Raw genomic sequence first — 26,203 nt, forward strand, 5'->3', positions numbered from 1 at the left:
TTCCTTCTTTCCCTTGTTTTGTAATGAGTTTTACTAAGTTATTAAGGCTGGCTTCAGAACCCTGGGCTGTGGGGATCTTCCTGCCTTAGCATCCGGAGCATCTGGGAACATAGGTGTGTAGCACTTACTTAGCTTGAAAGCATTGCTGTATTAGACAACAATAGATAATAGATACAATAAGTAATACAATAAAATAATGAATAAGTGAATAATAAGTAAAAGTCATTGTAAATAGAGAACTGTATCATTTTACTTTCTATATTTTCAACCTTTAGAAAAATATACCACCAACCTCAGTAGAGTCTTTGAAATAGAGTCTTGAACATAAAATGCCTTGGCATTCTGACAGCTAAATAAGAAACATATTTAGGAAATTACGGAATATTTAGTGTTTCAGAGTTTAAAATGAGGGACCAATTAAAAATTATAGGAATCCTTGAATTTTCTTGAGAGAGGCTCCTAAGCCTATTTTAAAAATTCATATCACCACCATCACATTTATAGATCAGCACTGTTTATCTAACTTTCATAGATTGGTGAATGCCAAGTTAGATAGGAAAAATACCTTGGGATATTAACAAATTCTATTTTTGAATTTCTTTCACTCTCTGCCCTTTCTTCTATCTTAGGCAGCTAGAAATTTCCATGTCTATTGCTTGAAAGGGATCAGCAAAGGAGTCTTGACATTTGAATTTCAACTGCTTGAATTTGATTTTTGATCATAACTTTGGAAAATCGGAACGGAGAAGAGTGGGGCATTGCTATTACAGACTGGACTTGAACTGGACAAGGAATACAGTCGGAATGCTTTTCCCTCTCTCAACACTTCCCTGAATCTGGGAGGGGGGATCTTGCTTTTCCCATGCTGCTTTCTGAGCTCCTGGAGTGGCTAGCCTGGGGCCCTTCGCTTAAGTAGAGTCTACACATGTGGCAGAGCACCAACTTGCTGCATCGTTTGGCATGACATAGGTGTGGTGGAGTGGAAATGGCTTTATGAGAGCCAAGACAGGAGGGTCTAAGCATGACCATGCGAATTCTTCAAAGATAGACTTCCCAGGAGCCACAGAAGACTAAGCACACAGGCATGAGAGGCTGGATGCGATAGCACACACCATAGACTAGCTGACAGTGATGACACACCGATTAATTTGTGCTCATGTCAAGGGATGCTGGGATTACTGCGGGTGTACGGTTCCTCTACTCTTCAGCAGCATCCTTGCTTTTGAGTTTAGCTGCAATCCCAGGAAATGGGAAATGAATATGACCTTTACCTAATGTGTTTAGGTTTCTCTCACTTGAAAGGATGGAAGTTCAAACAGAAATAATTTTAGCCATAAAGAAATAAAGTTTAACATGAATAAAGATTTCTTATTTACTGTAGAATGTGATCTGAATATCACATATAACTCATTGGAGTGCAGGGCTTTACTTTCTTTCTCTTAAAGGGAATAAAAAGAGGATCTTTCTCAAGCGTTGTCTCTCTTCTCCTTTGCTGCCTTTGGTTAATCTCATATTGTTACCGTATCTGACTTTGTTATCTGGTATATTGTATATACATTTATTTGTTTATTTGAAATAGGAAAGAGAAGGGGGGAAAACAAGATGATTGGAAGGGGGAGGAGTAGGGAAATGGGGACAAAAACATAAGAAGGGGTATCAATGTGTGAGAAGTAATGCACCTACTCTCTTGCAAATATAACTGTAACCCCTTTATCCATTACCTCAACAATAAATAAAAAAAAGTCATGAGTTCAAAAGGAAGCAAATATGCAAAGTACTCAGAATCGAGCCTTGTGTAGGTGCTATAAAATTTTAGACCTTATTTTTGTCAGTATACTTGTCATTTTAAACTGAGAAGTTTAACCGAAGGGGTGCCATTGATCAAGATGTATTGTATTCTGTGGATTTGTAACCTCTGTGTAACTACTTAATGAAAAAGGTGCACTGCACTCATAGATTGATATGCTGAATTGAAATCCTCTTGTACAACTACTTAAAGATAAAAATGAATTTGAAAGCTCACTTAGTTATTCATACACTATATTCTAAAAAGAAAATTGAGGATATCTTGATTTTTATTCTCCCACTTCTGGCTTTTTTGACTTGATAGTGTATTGGAGAAAAGAGCCTCATAGATTTTCCTGTCTAGTCTAGCTAGGAACTGCTATCCTCAGATCTCAGCCTCCTGAGTAGCTAGGATTACAGATGTGAACCACCAAAGTCCATCTCTTTCACAACAAGTTTTTAAAAAGATTAATGAGAGGCTCCATTGTATTTTAAGGAGATTTGTTTGAAGGAAAAAAAGCCTATGTCATGATTAGTAGCCTGGGGATTTGTCTTTCCACCCAAACAAATTACAAAACAAATCAATCTAAGGCTTGGATAAGTGTCCCCAAAAGTCTACATGTTCAAAGTGTCCACATCACTCTTTGGAGGCCATGGAACCTTCTAAAGATAGACTCTAGTGAGAGGTCATTGGGTCCTTGAGAACATTCCTTAAAGGGTGGCCAAGTGAGTAGTTGTGCTCTGTCAAGCATTCCAGCCCTATGCACAAGAGCAACAGGTAAACTAAGCATGAACGAAATCTTCCAAGCTGGGAGCTAAAATAAATCTCTCTCTCCAAATAGATTATTTTAGCTACATGTTGTAGGGATGAAAAAACTAACACACAATCCAAACCACTGGGGAAAATTCTAACCAAGCTATCCTATTGGAAAGCGCAGATAACCCCTCTGCACTTTCATTTTTCTTATCTAGAGAATAGATATAATCTAATATGTCCAATTTCCAGAGAGGATGGGATGAAAGATGCGCTTAAAATAACCAGTACTGCTTCTGGCACATGAGAACTACTCAGCAAACAGAAATTGCTAGTAATTTTGTTATCACAATGCTAATTAAATAAATCCTTGTGTTTCAAGAAGGATAAACAGGAATATAAGATTGATTTTCAAACATAAAATATCCAGTGTACATCAAAGTTTCCAAAGATTATGAATATTATTAGTAAACATCTAAAGCACATAGGAAAAACAAAGCACAGAAGGAAAGAGCTTGCTTTGGTTTGAACCCAAAGGCCAGTGGCTAAGTCCCTATGTGTGGTGTTACTATGCCTTCCATGAGGTAGTGTCTACTAGGAGATTGTCAGGTTATTGAGGATGTGACCTTGCAGGAAGCTGTAGGCATTTCCTCTTCTGTTGTTTCCATTATCTCTGTGACAGAGGAAGTTAATCTGTCAATGTGGGTTCAGGAGGAAGAGGTTAGCCTAACTGTGAGGGGTCTTCTGTGGATAGTTGTTGCTTACATCACAGAAGAAATACTGGCAAATTATCTCCTGGAAACACAGAGCTTTGTTCAAGCACAAATCTAGGCAAATTAATTCAACAGTGTCTGAGAGTTTTTCCTTTCCTTGCAGAGCTGGGGATAGAACCTAGGGTCTATACATGCTAAGTAAGCATTAACCACTGAGCTATGTACCCAGCCCTCATCTGAGAATCTGGTACTAATTTAACACAGCATTTTTACTACTGAGTTAGCATTCAGTTTGAGGAGAACATAAATAATTTCCTAGTGAGAATCCTCAACTCTCTGTAGTCAGATTCCTTTGTATTTTCCCAGAGGAATTCTCCCAATTGTCCAAGAGTTCTAGCTGAGAAATGGAAAGGCCCCACCTCCTCCTCTGGTTGGTCACAGCTAGAAATAGACTGTTTTTATGCTGCTACTGAGACTTGAAATCGGGCCTTGTGTTCTTGCTTGGCATTTTTACTCATGGTTGGTGCTCTACTACTTGAGCCACATCTTAAATTACAGGTTTTTGGTGGTTAATTGGAGATAAGAGTTTCACATTTATTTGCTCAGGCTAGTTTTGAACTAAGATCCTCTTGAGTAGCTAAGATTATAGGTGTGAACCACTGGCTCTGGTTTATGACTAGAAATTTTGTTTTGGTTGAATAGAGATGAGAAATAAGTTTGTAGCACATGATCAAAATGCACAGAAATTGTATGAGAATAGTATTATATGGTATTACTGAGGGAAAAATCTATACTTTTCTACGTTAAAGTTTATTAGTAAGAATCCATTATTAAAATTGTATATATTACACAGTTTTACATTGCCTAAACATTTCAGAGATTCTTGAAAATTCAACTGAAAAATTTCTAAATAGATTTCTTTTGATTTCAGTGTGTGGATGGAAAAGGAATGGCTTAATATCTTAATGATTTTGGTACTATTTTTAAAATATTTGAGTAGTTGTGGAAAAATTATTTATGTGTTTTCTGAGAAAATCAGTACAAGTAGTTTATATAATAGTTTAGTATACAGGGGTCACTTTAATTCAATCAGTAATTTATTTTTTAAAATCGAATCATGCATATTTTATTTCCATTCTTTCCCCTTGACTTATTTTTTTATTTCAGTAATCATTTTTAGTCAGTGTTTAAGTACCTTAAAAATAATATAACAGTTTTCACAGACAGGTTTTGCCTCTGAAAGTATCACTGATTAAGGAAGGATTTCCTTTCCCAGAAAACCAGACATTTTGTTTGACAATAAATGATCATGCCTAAAAGTGATTTTTAGCTGTGAGTTTTTCTTATATATGTAGTTAACTATACATTAATCTACACAAATACAAATAAATGTGATTTAGTTCTTCAAATGTGCACAAAGTCTACATGTTCCGAAAGGACCAACTTCCTGACTTCATTTAATTAGCATTAAACAGAATTTAAATGTGGATGACTGAAACATGAGCAGCCTTGGGGACATAAATTCTCCAATGCTATAAAATGGAGAAATAAAACCCACAGCTGGTAAAAGAAATCAAAGCAATGAGAGCAAGCAGAAATAGATTTTATTGCCTCATAGTTTTTCTCCCTTGGACTCTAAAGATGGTCATGAAATTCTGCCCTCCTTTCGAGAAAGTTGCAAGTTGCACCTGCTTGCGATGGACAGCAATAATGGGCTATCTGGAATTCTCTGAGGTTTTTGTTTTGTTGGTGGTGGTGGTGCTGAGGTATGAACTTAGACTTTTAGCCAGGGTGCTCTGCCACTCAAACCAGTTTTGTTTCAGTTTATTTTTCAGATAGCATCATACTCTTTTACCTGGGGCTATCCTCAGAGAGCCACCCTAACTGTGCTTCTACATAGCTGGTGTTACTGCTCTATACTACCACAGCCGGCTTTTGGAAAGAAAGTTTCATAGCAGTTCCTTTCCTTTGCTTTGCTTTCCTTTCCTTTCCTTTCCTTTCCTTTCCTTTCCTTTCCTTTCCTTTCCTTTCCTTTCCTTTCCTTTCCTTTCCCTTCCTCTTTCTATCTTTCTTTCTTCCTTTCTTTCTTTTTTGAATTGGCCTCCAGTTCCTGAATAGGCCTTTGGTTCCTGAATAGCTAGGATAACAGATATGAACCACCATGCCTAAACACTGTTAAAATTGTTTCTAGGTGTAGATGGTTGCCACTGTACATGACTGGGTAGGATGTTGACATGTGAATTTTGGGGGAGACACAAAAATTCAGTATAACATGTCCATCTTCTGCTAAACATCTTAAATATAGTATCTCATTAATAACCTACAGATGCAGATACCTCCCTTCATAATCAGGATTTAAGTTCATGTATGCTCTCTCAGAGTTGCTCTCTCAACTCAAATGCATGTCTCCATTAGAATTGGAGGAGGCAATTGGACTGGAGAGTCCTGATTATGCTGGCTACTGTCTCAGCCTCTGGAGTAGCTAGGATTATAGGTGTGAGCCATAAGCTCCCAGCATTATCTGGTCTCTTTTATTTAGAATTCAAGGAATGGTTTGTCAGCTATTTTCTGTGGAGATCCTGAGCCTCATGGCGAATCTGTTGCAGCTCGCGGATTCTCCCTTTCCTGCTTCCTTCAGGAAGATGTGGAGGAAAGCTCCGGTTCCACTGGGGACTGTACCTAAATAGCCTCCAGATCGAGAGGCATGTGGTAGCAGTGTACAAAACACCATTTTACAACATGAGATAAACCATAAGAAGAAAAAACCCCAACAACCCCCTATCATTTTACCTTAATTAAAAAACCCAGAGTAACAGTTATTTTAGCAAGATGCCATTTTTCCAATGTATAATCCTCCAATCCAAAAGTTATTATAGCCTTTGCTTACCAGGTTAGACATCATGGTTATATTTGGGTTATGTTACTACTTAGAGACTGTGCCAAACTGAGATGCACTAAAAATATCATCTGGCCAAGTAATAAAATATGTAGATATTTGGGGCTGAGGATGGAGATCAGCATTTAAAAAAAGGAAACATTTGTTCTTATGCTATGAAGAGATATGAGCACATGAGTTCAAAAGCTCATATATATCATACATGTGATATGCTGTGATATATTATATATATATGATCTTACACAATGACTCATTCATCATGGGGAAGTGATTAAAAATGTTACTCTGAATCATTTTGGGAAGGTGAATTACTTATCCTTTGTGATTTCAGGTTACATTTCCCCTAGATGTAAGTATTATGGTATTTACAGGAAATAAACTATCTCAAGTTTGCTTACACTAGGGATTTTCAAGCTTGTTCCCCATCCTTTTTTACTTTGAACAAAAGTTCAGTTTCCGGGCTGGGAGTTTGGCCTAGTGGTAGAGTGCTTGCCTAGCATGCATGAAGATCCGGGTTCCATTCCTTGGTACCACATACATAGAAAAAAAAAAAACCGGAAGTGGTGCTGAGGCTCAAGTGGTAGAGTTCTAGCCTTGAGAAAAATTCAAGGACAGTGCTCAGGCCCTGAGCTCAAGCCCAAGACTGGCCAAAAAAAAAAAAGTTCAGTTCCCATGCAGAACAAGAATAAAAATGTCCACTCCTGATTTTATTCTGACCTAGAAATTTCCTTGGTTCTGCTGCAGTCCAACTTACCTTTAGTGACATGATTATAGCAAGATCTCAAAATGTGAAAAAAATGAGTTCCTGTAAAGCCCTTGAGGGAGATGGAATAGTCAGAACTCTTGCGAGAGCATCATTTAGGCAGAAAATTGAGCATGCACATATTAGGTGTATATCTGCCATTTCCACAACAGTATGAGTGAGAAAGAAGTTACATTAAGAAGTTATTTTGCAAAATTGACAAAACTTATTTTTCTCTGTGCTAGCTGCAGGACACTGCAGTACACTGGACAGTACTGGAATTTGAATCTATGGCCTTATGCTTGCTCTGCAGATACTCTACGATTTGAACCACCATCCCCAGATCTTTTCAATTGTTTTTTTTTCCAGTTATTTGTCTAGTACAGTTTTGTGCCTTTTTTTTTAAGTTCCAGGGGTTATTTTATTGTTAAACTTTTAATACTAATGAGCCTTGGAAGACAATTTGTTCAAAACCTTAAAAAGTAAGCTGTTGGAATCTGATTCAATACTCAAGTTATCTTTTAGTAATAATATAAAAAAAGATTAGAGAGACCTGACCTCTTGATTAAAAATCCACTAAACACACACACACACACACACACACACACACACACACACACACACACACATATATATAACTTTTGCTTGGGCTTGCATTAGGACAAGATCTTGGGTGTGCTGCTATACCCAGATTGTTGTTTGAAATAGATATTATTTTTCCCAGGTTGGCCTTGAATGGAGATCCTCCTTTTCTCTGCCTCACAAATAGCTGGGATTGCAGGTACGAGTGGCCACACTTGGCCTAAAAATATATTTTCTAAAGTTTTAAAAATTAGAACTGAAAGCCATTTTCCCAGGTATTCTTCTTGGCCAGAAGCCATACCTTACTGCTCCAGTTTGCATAGCAGTTAGTGTTGTCCCAAGTTCACTGTAGGGCATCTGATTTCCGAGATGGCCATTCTGTCTCTAGGATATAGCTGAGCAGGCTTAGATGGATTCTAGTCCTTCCAGAGAGAATGGCTTTCATATTGCTGCATCGAAAGCTATGATTAAGATTTCTTTCATCCACATCTATGACGCATTTCAATGCAATCTTGGTTCCCTTGCCTGCCCCTCTCCCAGGCTGTGACCTGTCTGTCACTCACCGCAGTTGTCCTCATCAGCCTGGTTCCCACAGTCATCTACACCATTGCAGTGAAGCAGCTGGGGCAAGCACTTGGTGACGTTCCCACAGGGGAAGGAGCCCAGTGGGCACCTGGCATCTTGCTCACTTGCTCGGGTGACTGGGGTAAGGAAAGGACAAGTGACATGGGAAAAAGGTTAATGCCAACATGAACAGAAAAGATAAAAGTGATTTTCCCTGGTATTTTCTAAACCAGCTTCTCAGCTGGTTTGTGTAGCCCTCCCCACCATAGCTTTCCCTGGCTTAGGTCTTGACACCTTGATATGATGTTGGTTTTGGCCTCTTTTAAAAAAATTTTTAATTTTTAAAACAATTTTTTTGTGGGTCATGGGGCTTGAACTCAAGATTACTGTTTGGCCTCTCTTTTCCCTTTGTCATGATTGTTGTGTTCAGGAACGTCTGCCTGTCTGTCTGTCTGTCTGTCTGTCTGTCTCTGTCTGTCTCTGTCTCTGTTTCTCTCTCTCTCTCTGTTTCTGTCTGTCTCGGTTCCTGTCTGTCTGTCTGTCTGTCTGTCTCTCTCAGTAGAACTGGAGTTTGAATTCAGCTTTGTGCTTGTTAGGAAGGTGCTCTAACACTTGAGTCAGCTCAGTTCTTTTGGTTCCTAGTTCTTTTTGCTTATTATTATTATTTTTTGAATAGAGTCTTGCCTTTTGGTCTGGGTTTCAATCTTCCTATTTACACCTTTCTTGTAGCTGTTACTTGGGATGACTGGTTTATACCTCCATGCTTAGCTTTTTATTTGAGGTTGAGTTTTTTTTTAAAACTTTTTTTGGTGAACTTTTCTGCCTGAGTGGACAAAACTGAGTTGTGAATCTACCAATCTTTCTCTCTAGAATAACCGGGATTACAGATGTGAATCACTGTGCCTGACTATTATTCCTCTCTTTTAAACAATATGTTTTTTCTACCTTGAGTTTTGGTTTTCCCAGAATGTTTCCTAGTTGCTGTTATACAGCATATGACCATTTTTGATTGACTCCTCTTACTTAGCAACAAATATCTATCTTCTCACCTACTGAGAGACATCTTGATTGCTTCCAAGTTTCTTCAAATCTGAATAAAGCTGCACTAAATGTTTTTGTGTGTGGATATTTTGTGTTGACATACATTAATTATATAATTTTCAAACATCAGATTTATATAACTTGAAAAGTTATGGTATATTCCAAGTGCAATTATGTACTTTTTTATTTTCTGGCCGTGAGACTCGAACTATGGGTCTTGGCATTGTCTTTGAGACCTTCAGCTCAAGAATGCTGCCTTACCATTTACCCAGTGGTCCAGAAACAAGGACATACTAAACCCACAAGCACAACGATGTGCATTGCAGCACTATTTACCATGGCAAATATGGAACCAACTCAGATGCCTCTCAGTAAATAATTGGATCAACAAGATGTGGTATTTATACTCAATGGAATTCTATGCTGCCATCAGAAAGAATGACATCACCTCATTTGGAAGGAAATGGAAAGATTTGGAAAAAATCATATTAAGTAAAGTAAGCCAGACTCAAAGGAACATAGGCTCAATGGTTTCCCTCATTTGTAATAATTAGTACAAACCTAGGACTCTCCTAGCAAAGCATTACAATAGCTCAAACCTCAGATACATAAGGCCATATAAGATGAGGCCTCCAAGACAGGGAAACAAGAGCTTAATTATGAGTGACTGTTGTTCTTAATGTACGATTTTTTTCTTCTTCTCTTGTATTGCTCTTTGGTTAATCTCATATCGTTGCAGTATCTGACTTCGTTACCTGTTATATTATATATATGTTTATTTGAAATAGGATGGGAAAAATAAGAGGAGGGAGTGGGGGGAGGGAAATGGGGACTAAAACAGGAGAAGCGGTATAAATGTGTGAGAAGTAATGCACCTTCTATCTGGCAAATATAACTGTAACCCCTCTATATATTAAATAAAAAATAATTTTTAAAAAGAAAAAAAGTAAAAAAGAATACTGCTTTACCCCTTGAGACACAGCACCACTTCCAGTTTTCTGGTGGTTAATTGGAGATAAGATTCTTACAAATTTTTGTTCCTGGGCTTGTTTTGAACTGTGATTCTCAGATCTCAGCCTCCTGAGTAGCTAGGATTACAGGCATTATGTATTTTTTTGGCCAAATTTGTAAATCTTTGGAATTTTTTAAAATTCTTACAATTATTAAAAAATAAAAATAGAATTGTGTTAGGCTTGGTATTGCACACCTGTAATCCCAGCACTTGAGAGGCTCAGATAGGAGGACTGTTAGTCCCAGGTAGATAAGTTTTAAAACAACAAAACCAAACCAGACACACACTTCAAATTGATGATAAAACAAGAATCAATAGCAAAATAAAAAACAAAAAACCCACAATAATTTGAATAGACATTAAAGCTTATTGTATCAAAATGTGTTTGCAACCTGTGAAAAATGATAATAAAATTGACTATTTCTGGCTGGGAGTTTGGCCTAGTGGTAGAGTGCTTGCCTAGCATGCACAAAGACCCGGGTTCGATTCCTAGTTATGACATACATAGAAAAAAAAGGCAGAAGTGGTGCTGTAGCCTTGAGAAAAACCCAAGGACAGTGCTCATACCCTGAGCCCTAGCCTAGGACTGGCAAAAAAAAAAAAAGACTATCTCCTTTGTAAGACACAATGGAACCTTTAACTAATAGGACAGATTACATTTTCACAGAGGAGCTTTGGCTTTAATCATAGTTGTAGAGTATATATTTTTTTCTTTTATAAATTATCTTTAAGAAGTTGTATAGGGCTTGGAGTTTGGCCTAGTGCTTGCCTAGCATGCACAAAGACCTGGGTTTGATTCCTTGGTACCACATACATAGAAAAGCCAGAAGTGGTGCTGTGGCTTAAGTTGTAGAGTGCTAGCCTTGAGATAAGCCCAAGGATAGTGTTCAGGCCCTGAGATCAAACCCAAGACTGGTAAAAAAAAATAGAAAAAGAAAAAAAAAGAATACAAATGGATTTCAATTTAACATAACAATTTATGACTACAATGGTATATCTTAACCTATGAGTATTTATTTTTTTTTATTTTGGGAGGAACCAGAGCCATGTGCATGTCAGGCAAATAGTTTACTCTAAGCTTCAGCCCAGTCCCAATATTGGATGAAGAAAACCATGCAGCCTAAATGATAAACTAGGTTGTAAACAGTATTTTCACTTTTAAGACTATTTTAAAATGCATTTTTCCCAAACAATTGCTTAAACAAAGTTCAAATCAAAGAGTGATGCTGTCAAATATCACACATTTCAGAGATCTTGAGTATACCTAGAAATAAAATGATCCATGTTGACACAGAGTTTGTGTATCTTCATTAATTTTTTTTAATCTTTCCAGTTTTTATTTCAATGCAATTATCTGGGGGAGATGTTAGATTTTGTTAAAGCAGCCATGTCCATGGACTGCACATAGTCCTCAAAAGCCATCATCTGTTCCTCCAGCATGTCTGTTGCTATTTTATCATCTTCTACTACACATTGTATTGGAAGCTTCTCAATTCCATATCCCACTGGAACCAGTTTAGAGGACCTCCAGCCCAAGCCATCTGCTTGAATGCTTTGGATGCACTCTAATTTTGCCATATCTGTCTCATCATCACAGGATTTCACATCTAGTAAGATGGAAGACTTGGCAACAAGTGCAGGGTTTTTGGCTTTCTTTGACTCATACAGTGTTAGATGTTCTTCCTGTAGCTTCTTTTCTTCTTCATTTTTCTCAGACCCAAAGAGGTCAATGTCATCATGGTCTTTACTCTGCATAGCTCTGCTTCCACTGGTGTCTTCCACATTGCTAGGGCCATACTTGCCCAAAGATTTCTTCACTCCTGGCAGGCTGCCCTTTTCCTTTTCATTAATTTTTAAAGAATGAACTTTAAAAATCAATATTTTCAGGAATTTTGGGAGGACAAATTGTCAGTCCCCAGAAACAGATACTGTTGGAAAAGTAAGCTGGGTGCCCGTGGCTCATGCCTGTAATCCTAGCTACTCAGGAGGCTGAGATCTGAGGATCAAGGTTCAAAGCCACTGGATCAGGAAAATCTTTGAGATGCTTATCTCCAATGAACTACTCAAAGCAGCCAGAAGTGAGGACACTGTGGCTCAAGTGGTGGAGTGTTTACCTTGAGTAAAGAAGCTCAGAAACAGTGTCCAGGCCCAGATTTCAAGCTTCAGGAATGAGGGGGTGGGAGGAGTTGTAGTAGATATTCCTAGGTCTGGATTCATGCTGCTGTTTTGGAAATTCTTTTCCAAGTGGTTGACTTTTATGAATCTTATACTTCTACGTCCTGTGTTTCTCGGTGGTCCTAATACTTACTGCTTAGCACAGACTCCATTCCCACCTGGTATCCTATCGTTAACCTATGTTAGCGACAGATACAGCTTTTCAATGACTGTGTTATAAGATTAGTTTTACATTGTGATGATGTTATAATCCAACAGATACGTTAGGAATCTTAAGTGTTTTAAGTAACATTAAAAAATAATTTAAGATGATCTCTGTGTGCCAAGAATCTGCACAAAGGCCATCTTGTCTCTGCTCTGTGTGACAGTAAGTTGTTGACCCAGTGCTCTCTCACCCCTAAGTGCTTTGTATGGCATTCTCCTATAGCCATGTGACAACCATTACTATCAGGAGATGAACAGTGATTTACGACTGCCATTTAAAACCCATTCAAGTTGGCAAATTGGCCCCCAAAGGTCCCTTACAGTGAAAGCATCCAGTGTAGAGTCAACTTTTGCAATGACTTCAGTTTCATTTGGAGCTGTTTCTCAGTATGTCCTTATTTTTTCCATAACCTTGACACTTGGAGATTGCTGGTTCATGACATTGCAGAATGTTTTGGACTTTGGGTTGCCTAGAGTTTTGTGCTCGTTAAGTCCAGACTGTGTAATACGAACATATAATAAGAAAGTTTATTTTAACATGTGTAGGACCCCCACAGTGGGGACCCCACAGAAAGCCCTGTCAGAATATAAAAGTTCTGGCATGGGGAAATTACAATCTGGGCCTGAGGCTGAGCCATTGTAAATGACAGAAATGGAGACTAATAGACTAAAGGCAGTTTGACCTTTGCAAAAGGAAGGAATAAGGAAAACCAAGCATAGCTACCTAATTGTTACATTTACACTTAGCTCGAAAGCTTTAGCTTATCTTGAGGGAAATTCCAGAAGTATAGAGATTTAGGGTAATTCAAGGTAAATTCAGGAAACAATAATTACACCCAGAACCAAGAATCCAATGAGAGAAAATAGTCTGGAATGTGAACCTTGTTTTGTTTGATGATTTAGTTTCAGAATTATAATTATTTGTTATCACTCACTGCAAATTTCTGTTTCTGTAACTCTGCTTGCTTGCATGTACACACCACCTGCATGTGGTTTATGCTTTTCAAAATGCTGTTAAACAGAAGAGCAGTACTGTATTCTAGTAACCTATTAGTGGGGTGTAGTTGCCACAGGGCGATTAAATACTCCTAGCTACTTTTAACAAAGTGTTAGGGTGTCTCTGTTTTCTGGCACAGGTCAATATGGGCATGTATAATCTTACTTTTCCTCTTTGTGTGGTACTGGGGATTCAACTCTGAGCCTTACACATGTTAATCAACATTCTGTCATTTGAAACTCCTCTCCAGGACATCCCCCCCCCCCACCTTTTTCAGATAAGACCTTGCTAACTTTTCTAGGATCTCTTTGGACCACCAGTTCTTCCTGTGGTCTTCTTGTGGTACTCTATCCTCCAGAGTATGAGTCTACAGCCATGTACACCACTCTGGTTTGTGTGTATGTTTTGAATTCTTTGGGAGGACTATACTGGCTTCCTCATTAGTGAATGGGTTAAATTCTTTGGGACATTTTGCTTTTCTATTTGTATGAGTCATGATTTAATCTCCTTTTCCTCTTATTCTTTAACAAGTGTGGGGCGTCACTTGGAACCCCAGAGTGGATATTTTAAGCTGAAGATATTTGAGAGTGAACAGATGCAGAAATAAGCCTTCTCAGAGCCTCCCTCCTTTGACTAAGCATAGAAACTTCAGGGAAATGGAGCTGGCTTAAACTTCCTCTCTTGGATGAGTGTACTTCCAGCAGAAAGACTAAGAGTATCCCTACCACGAATTTCTTTCAGGTCGCAAGGGATGGACAGAACTCTCACAGAGAAGCAACTCAAACTTTCTTATCTCCTCTTTGTTCTTCTTTCTTTGTCTTTCTGGAGGAAACCTGCTTGCTCCTCCCATGTAGCCTCGCCCTTCTCTCCCCTCCGCTCCTCACCTTACCAGGAAATTTGGGTCTAATCATTCAAGGAGTTGTGCACTACTTTTTGTTGTTGTTGGTCATGGAGTTTGAACACTGGGCCTGAGCCCTGATCCTGAGCAATTCCCTATCCCTTGAGCCACAGAGAACTTCCGATCTCTGCTAGGAGAGCCCAAGGTTTCCACAGATTATGACAAATGAGGGAAACCATTGAGCCTAAGTTCCTTTGAGTCTGGCTTACTTCACTTAATATGATTTTTTCTAAGTCTTTCCATTTCCTAACAAATGGGTCGATGTTTTTTCTGACAGCAGCATAGAATTCCATTGTGTACAAATACCACATCTTGTTGATCCACTCATCAACTGAGGGACATCTAGGTTAGTTCCATATCTTTGCTATGGTGCATAATGCTGCAATGAACATTGTTGTGCTAGTGGACTTAGTATGCCCTAGTTTCTGGATGGTTGGGTAAATGCCAAGTAGTGAAATTGCTGGCTCTATGTTTAGCCTTTTGAGGCACTGCCATACTGCTTTCCATAGTGGTTGAACGAGTTTGCACTCCCTCCAACAGTGTAGTAGTGATCCCTCCTGGCCACATCCCCTCCACCATCTGTTGTTATTCATTTTCCTGATCTTGGCCATTCTAATTGGAGTGACGTGGAATCTTAGAGTTGTTTTGATTTGCATTTCTTTTATGACCAGAGATGTTGAGCATTTCTTCATGTGTCTATAGGCCATTTTTGTTTCTTCTTCAGAGGAGACTCTCTTTAAGTCATTGGCCCATTTTTTAATGTGATGGTTGTTACTTTGGAGATTAGTTTTGGAGTGATTCAATTTTTTGAGCTGTTGATATATTTTAGATATGAGGCCTTTGTCCACTGTATGGTTGGTGAAGATCTTCTCCCACTCTGTAGGATTCCTAATTAATTTACTAGCTATGTCCTTTGCCATACAAAAGCTCCGCAGTTTAATTCAGTCCCACTTATCCAGCCTTTCTCTGATTTGTTGTGATTCTTGGTCCTTATTAAGAAAGTTTCGACCTGCACCTATAAAGGCAAACCAATCAGAATAACACCAGATTTCTCAGCAGAGATCATGGAAGCAAGAAATGACTGGAAGCATATATGTCATGCCCTTAAGTCAAATAACTACCAACCAAGAATACTGTACCCAGCTAAGCTCTCATTCATAACTGAGGGAACAATAAAAACATTCCATTCCAGGGAAAAGCTGCAACATTATGTGGCAACCAAACCAACATTACAAAAAATTCTCAAAGATGTTCTACACATAGAAAACCAACATAAATGCAATACAGAGAAAGAAATGGCACCTAAACATCATACCATCTAAGTACCACAATAACTATCATGACACAGGTCCTAATAAAAGCTTTTTAAAAATGGTAGGAACTAATAAACATCTCTCAATCCTAACTCTCAATATCAATGGACTTAACTCTCCAATTAAACGGCATAGTCTGTCTAGTTGGATCAAAAAGCAAGAGCCACCGTTCTGCTGTCTTCATGAGACACATCTTACCCCAAAAAACAAATATCTTTTGAAAGTGAGAGGTTGGAATAAACTCTATCAAGCTAACGGCCCCCATAAACAGGCTGGAGTTGCCATCCTCATATCAGATAAAATAGACTTCAAACTAAAATTAGTAAGAGAAGACAAAGAAGGTTACTACATACTACTAAAGGGATCTTTCCTCCAGGAAGACATAACGATCCTAAATATCTACACACCCAATCCTGGAGCTCTGAACTTCATCAAGCAAACTTTACTTTCACTGAAACCATACTTAGATCGAAACACAGTAATTGTTGGTGACTTTAACACACCACTCTCACCTTTGGACAGATCAACAAAGCAAAAACTCAACAGAGAAATGTTAGAATTGAACAACTATATAGACCAACTAGATCTAACAGACATCTGCAGAATATTCCACCCAGCAACAACACAATATACGTTTTTCTCAGCAGCACATGGAACATTTTCCAAAATAGACCACATCTTAGGCCATAAAACAAACCTGGACAGATTCAGAAACACTAAAATTTTTCCCTGCAAGCTCTCAGACCACAAAGGCATCAAATTGGAACTGAACACACATCTCCACCAACAAAAACCCTGTAACTCATGGAGACTGAACAACACATTGTTGAATCACCAATGGGTCATCAAAGAGATCAGAACAGAAATCCAACAGTTTATGAAATTTAACAATAAGGAGCACACTATATACCAGCTCCTTCGGGACACAGCAAAGGCAGTACTCAGAAGAAAATTTATAGCTCTGAATGCCTATGACAACAAGTTGGAAAAATTGCAAACCAACAAGTTAATGTGTCACCTTAAGGTCCTGGAAAAAGAGCAACAAACGAACCCTGTCTAGAGTTTTAAAGTAGAGCATTTAATCATTACACATGAGATGTGTGTTTATAATACTTCAGCAAATTTAAGTAACCTTTTTTTTTGCCAGTCCTGGGGCTTGAACTCAGGGCCAGGCCACTCACCTTGGGCTTTCCTCAAGGTTAGTGTTCTACCCCTTGAACCACAGAAGTACTTTGGCCTTTTCTGTGCATGTAGTACTCAGGAATTGAACCCAGGGCTTCATGCTAGGCAAGCATTCTACCATTAGTCCACACTCCCAGCCCAGCTAATTTATTTTGAGTTCGATTGCTATTTGGAGTTTGGTTTGTTTAACTTGAGTTAAACAGTTATTAAATAGGAAATGAAAGTTGTTGGCACAGTGGCTGACACCTGTAATTCTAGTACTCAGAGGATCCACAACTGAAACCAGTGTAGGCAGGAAAGTCTGAGAGACTCTTCCAATAAACCAGCAAAAAGCCTGGTTGTGGCCTGGCTCAAGTGTAGTGATAGTTATGAGCAAACTAGTTGAAGGAGATTTGGAGGACCCAAGTTCAATCCATGGTACCAACGAGGATAACAGAAGAATTGTAGGGTATGATAACTCACTCCTGAAAGTCTAGGTACTCATAGGCAGACCAGGGGGATAGTGGTTTTAGGATAGCCTGGGGGGTGGAGAATAATTTGTAAGACCCCATCTTCATAAAAAGCTGAGCATGGTGGCATGTGCCTATCATCTTGTCTATAGAGGAAGTGTAGTGGTCCAGGATGGCTTAAGCATTACATTTGAGATTGTCTTTGGAAAATGGTAAAAGCAAAAAGTGCTGAGGCATAGCTTCAGTTTTACAGTTACTAACTAGTAAGAACAAAATCCTGAGTCCAAGTTCTAATACAACTAAAAATATTGAAGGTGGTTGGTCCTATTTTTGCAAGATTTATAAATAAGCTAAGATTTGTAAGTTGAAATTGAAGGCATAAGGAAAGCTGTTTGAACTTCTTGCTATACATTCACATTAACATGATGTTATCACGTGGCAGAGACACTTGACTGCTATATGATAATCTCTAAGCAGAGATTATCTAAGTCTTTCTCCTTTCCCAAACCTTTGTTTCTAGGTGGCCACAAGATACCTTTGTGGAATCTGAGACCCATGTCTAGCAAAGTTCTGGAAAAGTTAGCTTTTCTGAGACAAGAAATAGAGCTGTTACCATGCCTTCCACCTTTTCCTTACCTTGAATATGATGTGATACATGACATTACAGCACACACCTTGCTACTGTGAAGAAACAAGTATGCCATCAAGACCAGGAAACCTCCCAGGTGTCTGGGAATACCAGTCCTGACATCAACAGGTGACTTAGACTTCTTCATGGAGAAAAACAAACTCTCTTTGTTCTGACTACAGTAGGCTGTTTCTTTTTTATTTTTCTTGTTATAAGAAAACATAAATCAGTCTGAATAGATGCAGAAAAGGCATTTGACAAGATCCAACACCCCTTTATGCTAAAAGCTTTGGAGAAACTAGGAATCCATGGAACATTCCTCAGTATAATAAAGGCTGTGCATGACAGACCCGTAGATAGCATTATGCTTAATGGCGAGAGCTAAAGCCATTCCCTCTAAACTCAGGAATGAGACAAGGATGCCCACTCTCTCCACTCCTCTTTAACATAGTATTAGAATTCCTAGCCAGACCAATAAGGCAAGAAGCAAGCATAAGGGAGATCCAAATAGGGGAAGAGGAAGTGAAACTTTCCCTTTTTGCAGATGACATGATTCTGTATTTAAAGAACCCTATAGACTTCATTCCAAAGTTGCTTGAGCTGATTTAAAACTTTGGCAAGGTGTAGGGTATAAAATTAACCCTCAAAAATCAACCGCCTATCTATATTCCAACAATGAGAGGAACGAGGCAACAATCAGGAAAGCAACTCCTTTGCAATAGCCTCAAAGAAAATAAAGTACCTAGGAATTAACTTAACTAAAAATATAAAGGACCTTTTTGATGAAAACTTTAAAACCCTGAAAAAGGAAATTAAAGCAGAACTGTGGAAATGGAAAAAACTCCCATGTCCTGGATTGGAAGAATTAACATCATGAAAATGGCAATCTTGCCAAGGGCTATCTACAAATTCAACACAATACCCATCAATATCCCAATGTCATTCTTTAAAGAAATAGAAGAGGCAATCCAAAATTTCATATGGAATAATAAAAGAGCCCGTATAGCAAAAACACTTCTTAGCAGAAAGAACAGTGCAGGAGGAATTTCAATTCCAAACTTTAGACTCCATTACTGAGCTATAGTGACCAAAACAGCTTGGTACTGGCACAAGAAGACCAATGGAATAGAACTGAGGACTTAGATATTAACCCACAGACATATGGCCACCTAATCTTTGATAAGGGAGCCAAAAAAAAAATAGAACGAAAGAAAGACAGCCTCTTCAACAAGTGGTGCTGGCAGAACTGGTTAAGCACCTGAAGAAAACTAAAGTTGGATCCTTCTTTGTTACCCTGAACTAGGATTAACTCCAAATGGATCAAAGACCTCAAGGTAAAAGCAGGTACACTGAAAACTTTACAAGAAAGAATAGTAGGTACATTAGGTCTAATTGGCACAGGTCGAAATTTTCTTGATAAGGACCAAGAAACACAACAGATCAGCAAAAGTTTGGATAAGTGGGATTGCATGAAACTGCAGAGCTTCTGTATGGCAAAGGACATAGCTAGCGAATTAACTAGAGAGCCTACAGAGTGGAAGAAATCTTCCCTAACCATACAACAGACAAAGGCCTCATATCTAAAATATATCAACAGCTCAAAAAATTGACTAACTCTAAAACTAATCTCTAAAGAAACAACCACCCCATTAAAAGATGGGCCAAAGACTTAAAGAGAGTTTTCTCTGAAGAAGAAATAAAATTGGCCTATGGACACATGAAGAAATACTCACATCTCTGGCAAAAAAGAAATGTGAATCAAAACAACTCTAAGATTCTACCTCACTCCAGTTAGAATGGCCAGGATCAAGAAATCTAATAACAACAGATGGTGGAGGGGATGTGGCCAGGAGGGATCACTACTACAATGTTGGTAGGAGTGCAAACTCATTCAACCACTATGGAAAGCAGTATGGCAGTTCCTCAAAAGACTAAACATAGAACTCTCCTATGACCTAGCAATTCCACTACTTGACATTTGCCCAATCGTCCAGAAAGAAGGACATACTAAATCCACTAGCACAATGACGTTCATTGCAGCACCATTTACCATAGCAAAGATATGGAACCAACCCAGATGCCCTTCAGTTGATGAGTGGATCAACAAGATGTGGTATTTATACATAATGGAATTCTATGCTGCTCTCAGAAAGAGTCACATTGCCCCATTTGCAAGGAAATGGAAAGCCTTAGGAAAAAATCATATTAAGTGAAGTAAGCCAGACTCAAAGGAACTTCGGCTCAATGGTTTCCCTCATTTGTCATAATCAGAAACCTTGGGCTCTCCTAGCAGAGATTTACAATAGAACAAAACATAGATTCATAAGGCCATACACAATGACGCTAAATGAAAGGACCTCCAGGATATAGAAACAAAAGCCATATAATGAGTGATTGTTGTCCTTAATGTACTATGTTATGTTTCATCTTTTTGCTGTCCCTTGGTTATCTCATACTGTTACAGTATTTCTTCTAGTTATCTTATATGTATATAAGATATATGCATATTTGGTTGTTTGAAGTCAGATGGGGAAGGGAGGAAAACAAGATGAGGGGCTGGGGTGGGGGAGGGAAATGGGGACCAAGACATGAGAAAGTATATCAGTGTATATGAAGTAATGCACTTCTATATGGTGAATACAGTGTAACCCTTCTATTAACTACAATAAAATATATGGAAAAAAGGAAACGTAAATCATTGTATACTAATAGCTCATACCTATAAACCTAGTTATTCAGGCTGAGATCCCAGGATCACAGTTTGAAGCCAGCCTGGGCAAAAAGGCTGTGAGATGCTTCTCTCCAATTAAACACCCAAAGCAGAAAGTACAGCTATTGCTCAAGTGGTAGAGTGCCATCCTTGAGAGAAAAAGCTAAGGAATAGTGCCCAGGCCCTTAGTTCAACTCCCAGTGCTGGCACAAAGGAAAAAAAATAACTCTATTAGTCAAGAAACATAAAAGTATCTTTTCTGCACTCAATGTTTCTTTTTAAAGATGAGAAATCTTAGGTTGTCAATGAATTTGAAAGGATGATGGAATGAGAAGAGAAGAGAAGGAGGGGTCTTGTTGGGGTGGGCATACCTCAGGTGGCAATTGCTCAGATGCTTCTTTGGAGGGAGGTAGTGAATCTCTGTTCCCTTCCAATCTGGTTAGATCAAGTGGGAATATAAATATCATGAACCTATCAGGTCCTTTCCTGGCCTCTAATCTACTGATAGATGTTGGAGATGGCTAGGAAACAGAGTCAGGTTTGGGAGGGAGAGCTTGGAACCATAAAAATGCCTGTTAAAGAGATTGGAATTCACAGCCATTTGGGTTAGTGGTGGATGAATGATTGGCACATGGGACTACTTGTTGAAGAGTCTCAATTCCCAGTGCTCAGTTTTGGGGCTCAGTGCACTCTGAGTTGGCCTTTGCCATTCTGCAGATTAAAAAAAAAAGATATTTAGCGGGGTGTGGTGGCTCATGCCTATAATCCCAGCTACTCAGGAGGCTGAGATCTGAGGATCGTAGTTCAAAGCCAGCCCAGGCACTAAAGAACGAGAGACCCTTGTCCCCAGTTAATCACTAGAAAAATGGGAGTGGGGCTGTGGCTCAGGGGTAGGGTTATAGCCTTGAGCTGAAGAGCCCAGGGACAGTGTCTAGACCCAGAGTTTAAGTCCCATGATTTTGAGTTTTATGGATAATGAGTGTATTCATTAGTTCAAGGATTCTAAGCACAGTTTAATGAAATGAGACTTTAGTGAGATATATCAGAGGGCTTTCAAGTCTTGACTTGAAATTTATTTTATGTCATTTTTGTTGTTTTGGTTTGAGAAGGCCTTTCTATTTAGCCCTGGCTGAGCTTCAACTTCTGATCCTCTTGCCTCCATTGTTCAGATTACAGGCAAGTACTACCATATGATTTTTAAAATGCTTTTTAAATAAAATATATGACAGCAAAAGCACATAAAACTTTGTTGAATATGTAAGTTACCACATATCAACTTAATGAATCAGATTATATTTGCTTTACATAGACTCTGAATACCAATACTTCCAGTTCTGTTAAAATGAAGACCTACAGTCAGAAAGAGCAACATCGTCCCATTTGTAAGGAAATGGAAAGACTTAGAAAAAAATCATATTAAGTGAAGTAAGGCAGACTCAGAGGAACATAGGCTCAATGGTTTTTCTCATTTGTCCTAATCAGTAGAAACCTTGGGCTCTCCTAGCAGAGATTTACAATAGAACAAGATCTAGATACATAAGGCCTTATAGTATGACGCTAAATGTAAGGACCTCCAGGATATAGAAACAAAAGCCATATAATGAGTGATTGTTGTCTTTAATGTACTATGTTATCTCTCATCTCTTTTACTGTTCCTTGGTTATCTCATATTGTTACAATATTCCACCTTGTTATCTGATATATTTTATATATGTTTAATTGGTTATTTGAAATTGGATAGGGATGGGGGAAATCAAGATAAGCCAGGGAGGGAGGGAACCATGACATGAGAAAGAGTATCAATGTTTGTGAAGTAATGCACCTTCTATCTGGTGAATATAATATTATCCTTCTATTAATTACAATGAAAATATATGGAAAAAAATGAAGAACTATATTTCTAATTCTAACATTACTACTGCTGTTGCTCACAATCACTAGTTTTAAATTTTTTTTACTGATTATTATTCCTATCAATTAGTGCTATAATCAATAAATGCATTATGTAAGTATATTGAGAAATTTTGAAACAGTCACTTAGCTTGTATCTTATACTCTTCTACATCCATGTTTTCTTTGTTCTTTTCATGGGGCTTGACCTCTGGGCCTGGGGGTTGTTGCTGAGCTCTTCAGCTCAAGACTATTGCTCTACCACTTGAGCACTTCTGGTTTTCTGGTTCTTAATTGGACATAAGAATCTCACAGACTTTCTTGTGCCTGGCTGGCTTTGAACTGCAATCTTCAGATCTCAGCCCCCTGAGTAGTCAGATTACAGGTGTGAGCCACTAGTGCCCAGCTTATGTCCATGTTTTATTTGCTCATTTTTTTAGATGATCAGTAGTAGTCTATTGAGAATTCATAACACTGAGGTTTTCTCATGCTATTAAAATCTATGCCCAGTTTTGATGATACTGTACATTTTATACAGCTTCATGCATTTCCTATAGGGCTGATACATATCAACCAAGAAAAATTGAGAGGAATGAAGAATGATTTTCCCCAAATACAAAACAGGTGGAGTACAGCATATATGCTCTGAATCATATGTGCCCTCACCATCCATTCCTTAATTCTGATAAGCTACGCTTCATTCATTTTGATTGGCTACTTTTAATTTGTTTGGATTAGTTACTCTTTACCAAACCTCTATTTAGAAGTTCTGCATGATTTGGACTGGATGATGTGAAGACTACAATCAGGAAGTGACTAGTTTTTACCTTCCGTGTGTGTGTATGTGTGTGTGTGTGTATGTGTGTGTGTATGTGTGTGCATGTGTATGTTTATGCAAGTAATAGAACACAGCAATAGAAGGAGAGGAATGAAAGAGAGGAGAACAATGAGAATGAGGATGACACTATCTGAATCAAAGTTTTGCTGGTTTCAAGTTAAACTTATTTGGTCAAAAAGTGATAGCAATCTTTTTCCAGATAGGGAATAAAATGATAAAGAAGTTTACGTAAATAGGGTGTGCTACATACATTTCAGGCTTACAGAGAAATATGAGGCTTAAAGAGTAAATGTATTTCTCAGTAAGATTTTTGAGGGTTTTCTGGCTACATGAATAAAATATTTAATATATCTGATTCTATCTATGCCTTAGGAATTTGAGAGGAAACGTCCTGGAACCAGAAAATTAATAATTTCAACAGTACTGTACTCACTAAATTTATAATTCCAGTCTACTAAACTGAAATGAGCAGAGCTTGTTGCTAGAACTCTGCTCTAGCAATTTAGTGAGTCAAAGTGAGACACAATGATGAAGCCATGGCTCTGTTAGCATGAAGTCCATACTTAATGCTGATAAAAGCGCAGCTATCTTTCTGCGGTACTTGACATTAGATTGCTGTGATTACAGTATTATCTTTAATATTCTCATCTTATTAAATGACTCATAAGAAATTCATCAATTTATAAAAGCTAATGATTGGAAAATGTCTCTAATACATGGAAAAAGCTTTAAAATTAATTAAGTGAAGTGCATGACTGTGTAAAGTGGCTTGAGTGTGAGAAGTGGGCCAATACACTATCTCATTTGTGGAAGAAGTGATGTTATTAATGTCTTCTGCTGTTTATCTTTTTTTAAAATATTTTTATTGTAATTAATAAAAGGGTTACATGATATTTGCCAGATAGAAGGTGCATTAATTCACATACATTGATACCCTTTCACATGTCTTGGTACCCATTATCCTCCCCCCACTCCCCCCATTCTGCTGTTTATCTTATGCAGATTTTATTGTTGATTTAAAGTGTGGGCACTATTCTATAGGGGAAAAATAGCAGCCACTGGATTTTTTTTTGGCAGGTGTTGATGGTTGTTTGGCAAGTGACTTTGGGAAAGAAACTGTAATGAATGCACTGTAGTGCCAGGGAAGTTATTACTAAAAGAGTCAGGGAAGCATTTCTTAACTCTGAGGACCATTAAATAATGAAGTCACAGAGATAATCTGTGGTGGCTTTGAAAACTTAGATAATTTATGTATATTCTGTTCAAAGTAAACAGTTCAGCCACAAAATATTTTCAGGGCACTTGTATTGGTTTCACAAACTTATGCACAACATCAACAGATGTTTTAAAAAAGATATCATTGAAAGGAAAAGTTTAGACTAGAATCTGGGGTTTTGAAATATGTGGGTCTGGCAAACCTTTTTGAATGACTAAGTAGATTTCTAGTAGTCAAATTTATGAATATGGCTGCTCTTATAGCTTTACAGCATTTAAAATCTACTTTATATTTTTGCCAGTCCTGTGGCTTGAACTCAGGGACTGGACACTGAACTTGGACATTTTTTGCTCAAGGCTACTGCTCTGTTACTTGAACCCACAGTGCTACTTCCAGTTTTTTCTGTGTATGTGATACTGAGAAATTGAACTCAGGGCTTTGTGCATGCTAGGTGAGCACTCTACCACTAGGCTACACTCCTGGCCCCAAATCTTCTTTTTTTAGATTTAAAACATAATTCACTTTTGTCAAGAAGACATAATGGAGTTCAGAAAATGATCCCCCAAAGTGAAAGCCTCAGAAGCAAACACTTCTATAGTACTTCTCCGTTTTTCTCTCTTTCACTATCATTCTTCCTAAATTCAGTTGGAAACAGGAATTCTTCTTCCTTCAGGCAGGCCGCTGAGATCAGAATCTCTTTTTCGTCCATTGCCAGCTGTAAAAATGTGACATGTTGCTACAACTTATCCTTTTCTTTCTGTGTAGGTGCTGGCTAGGAAGAAATTCTCTGTCCTATAATTGTCAGATAAAACACCACAAGATCTTCATCACAGAGGGGTCCTGCCTCAATTCTGGGAGGAACAAATGCTATTATTAGGTCACACAGGCCTTCCTGGATCTCTGCCTCAGCTTGTCCCCTTCAGTTCACTTCTTTCTGCCTAATCATATCTCTGCAGGCTGGCCATGCTTCCTTGAGCCGGAGTATAACATTAGGAACCTCCCTCCATTGTGAAGGCTCCATGTCTTTATGTGAAGGCTCCACAAAAAACAGGTTGTATCCATTGTCTTTTTTTCTCATGAGATCCTGTCTTCCTTATGGAGGTATTGCCAGTGACCTGAGACAATGGTCAGGAAAGGGACTCCCCTTTTTCCATTCCCGCAGGCACATCTTCAGTGGTATCTAACTCATTCTCTCCATGTTCTGTACTCATGTGGCTAAAGTGGCAAGAGAAGAGGATCAAGTTCAAATCTTAGATCCACTCCTGAGGGAGCTCTCAGTGCCATTCAGCCTTTGTCCCTCTTTAGTTTCTTCTTCTATATGCTCTCTCATTTCCTAGATTTTCTTCTCTTACCTGAAGCTCATTCTCTCCTACCTCTCACTTCAGGTCATTAGAGGAGTCCCCACAGTCTCTGTCTCTTGGGGATTTCATCTGTACTGTGCCTCTCTTACTGTAGCTGTATAAAAGCTGCCTGTGACCCTATCTGAAAACAGCCCTTTACCCAGCTCCCAGTTTCATCCCTTCCCCCTCCTTCTCTCTCCTCTCTTTTTCTCTCTCTCTTGCTTTCTTAATGAGAATATGATTTATCCTAGACCTTCAAATAGGATTAATTAAT

At 38.4% G+C, this 26,203-nt stretch overlaps 1 protein-coding gene and 1 pseudogene across 1 annotated transcript in view; both read right to left on the bottom strand.

The window, feature by feature from the left end:
* The window catches only part of Rxfp1 (relaxin family peptide receptor 1), a 120,499-nt gene that overhangs the window by 69,308 nt on the left and 24,988 nt on the right, over positions 1-26,203 (bottom strand). Inside the window, exon 2 of the mRNA XM_090343191.1 lies at positions 8,036-8,173. Within this exon, the coding sequence (XP_090199317.1) occupies positions 8,036-8,173 (138 nt within the window). The remainder of the gene's footprint in view (positions 1-8,035; positions 8,174-26,203) is intronic.
* On the bottom strand, positions 11,440-25,298 carry LOC150055430 (elongation factor 1-beta pseudogene; annotated as a pseudogene).

This window comes from Megascapheus bottae, chromosome 13 (assembly GCF_031878675.1).
Source record: "Megascapheus bottae isolate mThoBot1 chromosome 13, mThoBot2.hap1, whole genome shotgun sequence".
Taxonomy (NCBI): Eukaryota; Metazoa; Chordata; class Mammalia; order Rodentia; family Geomyidae; genus Megascapheus; species Megascapheus bottae.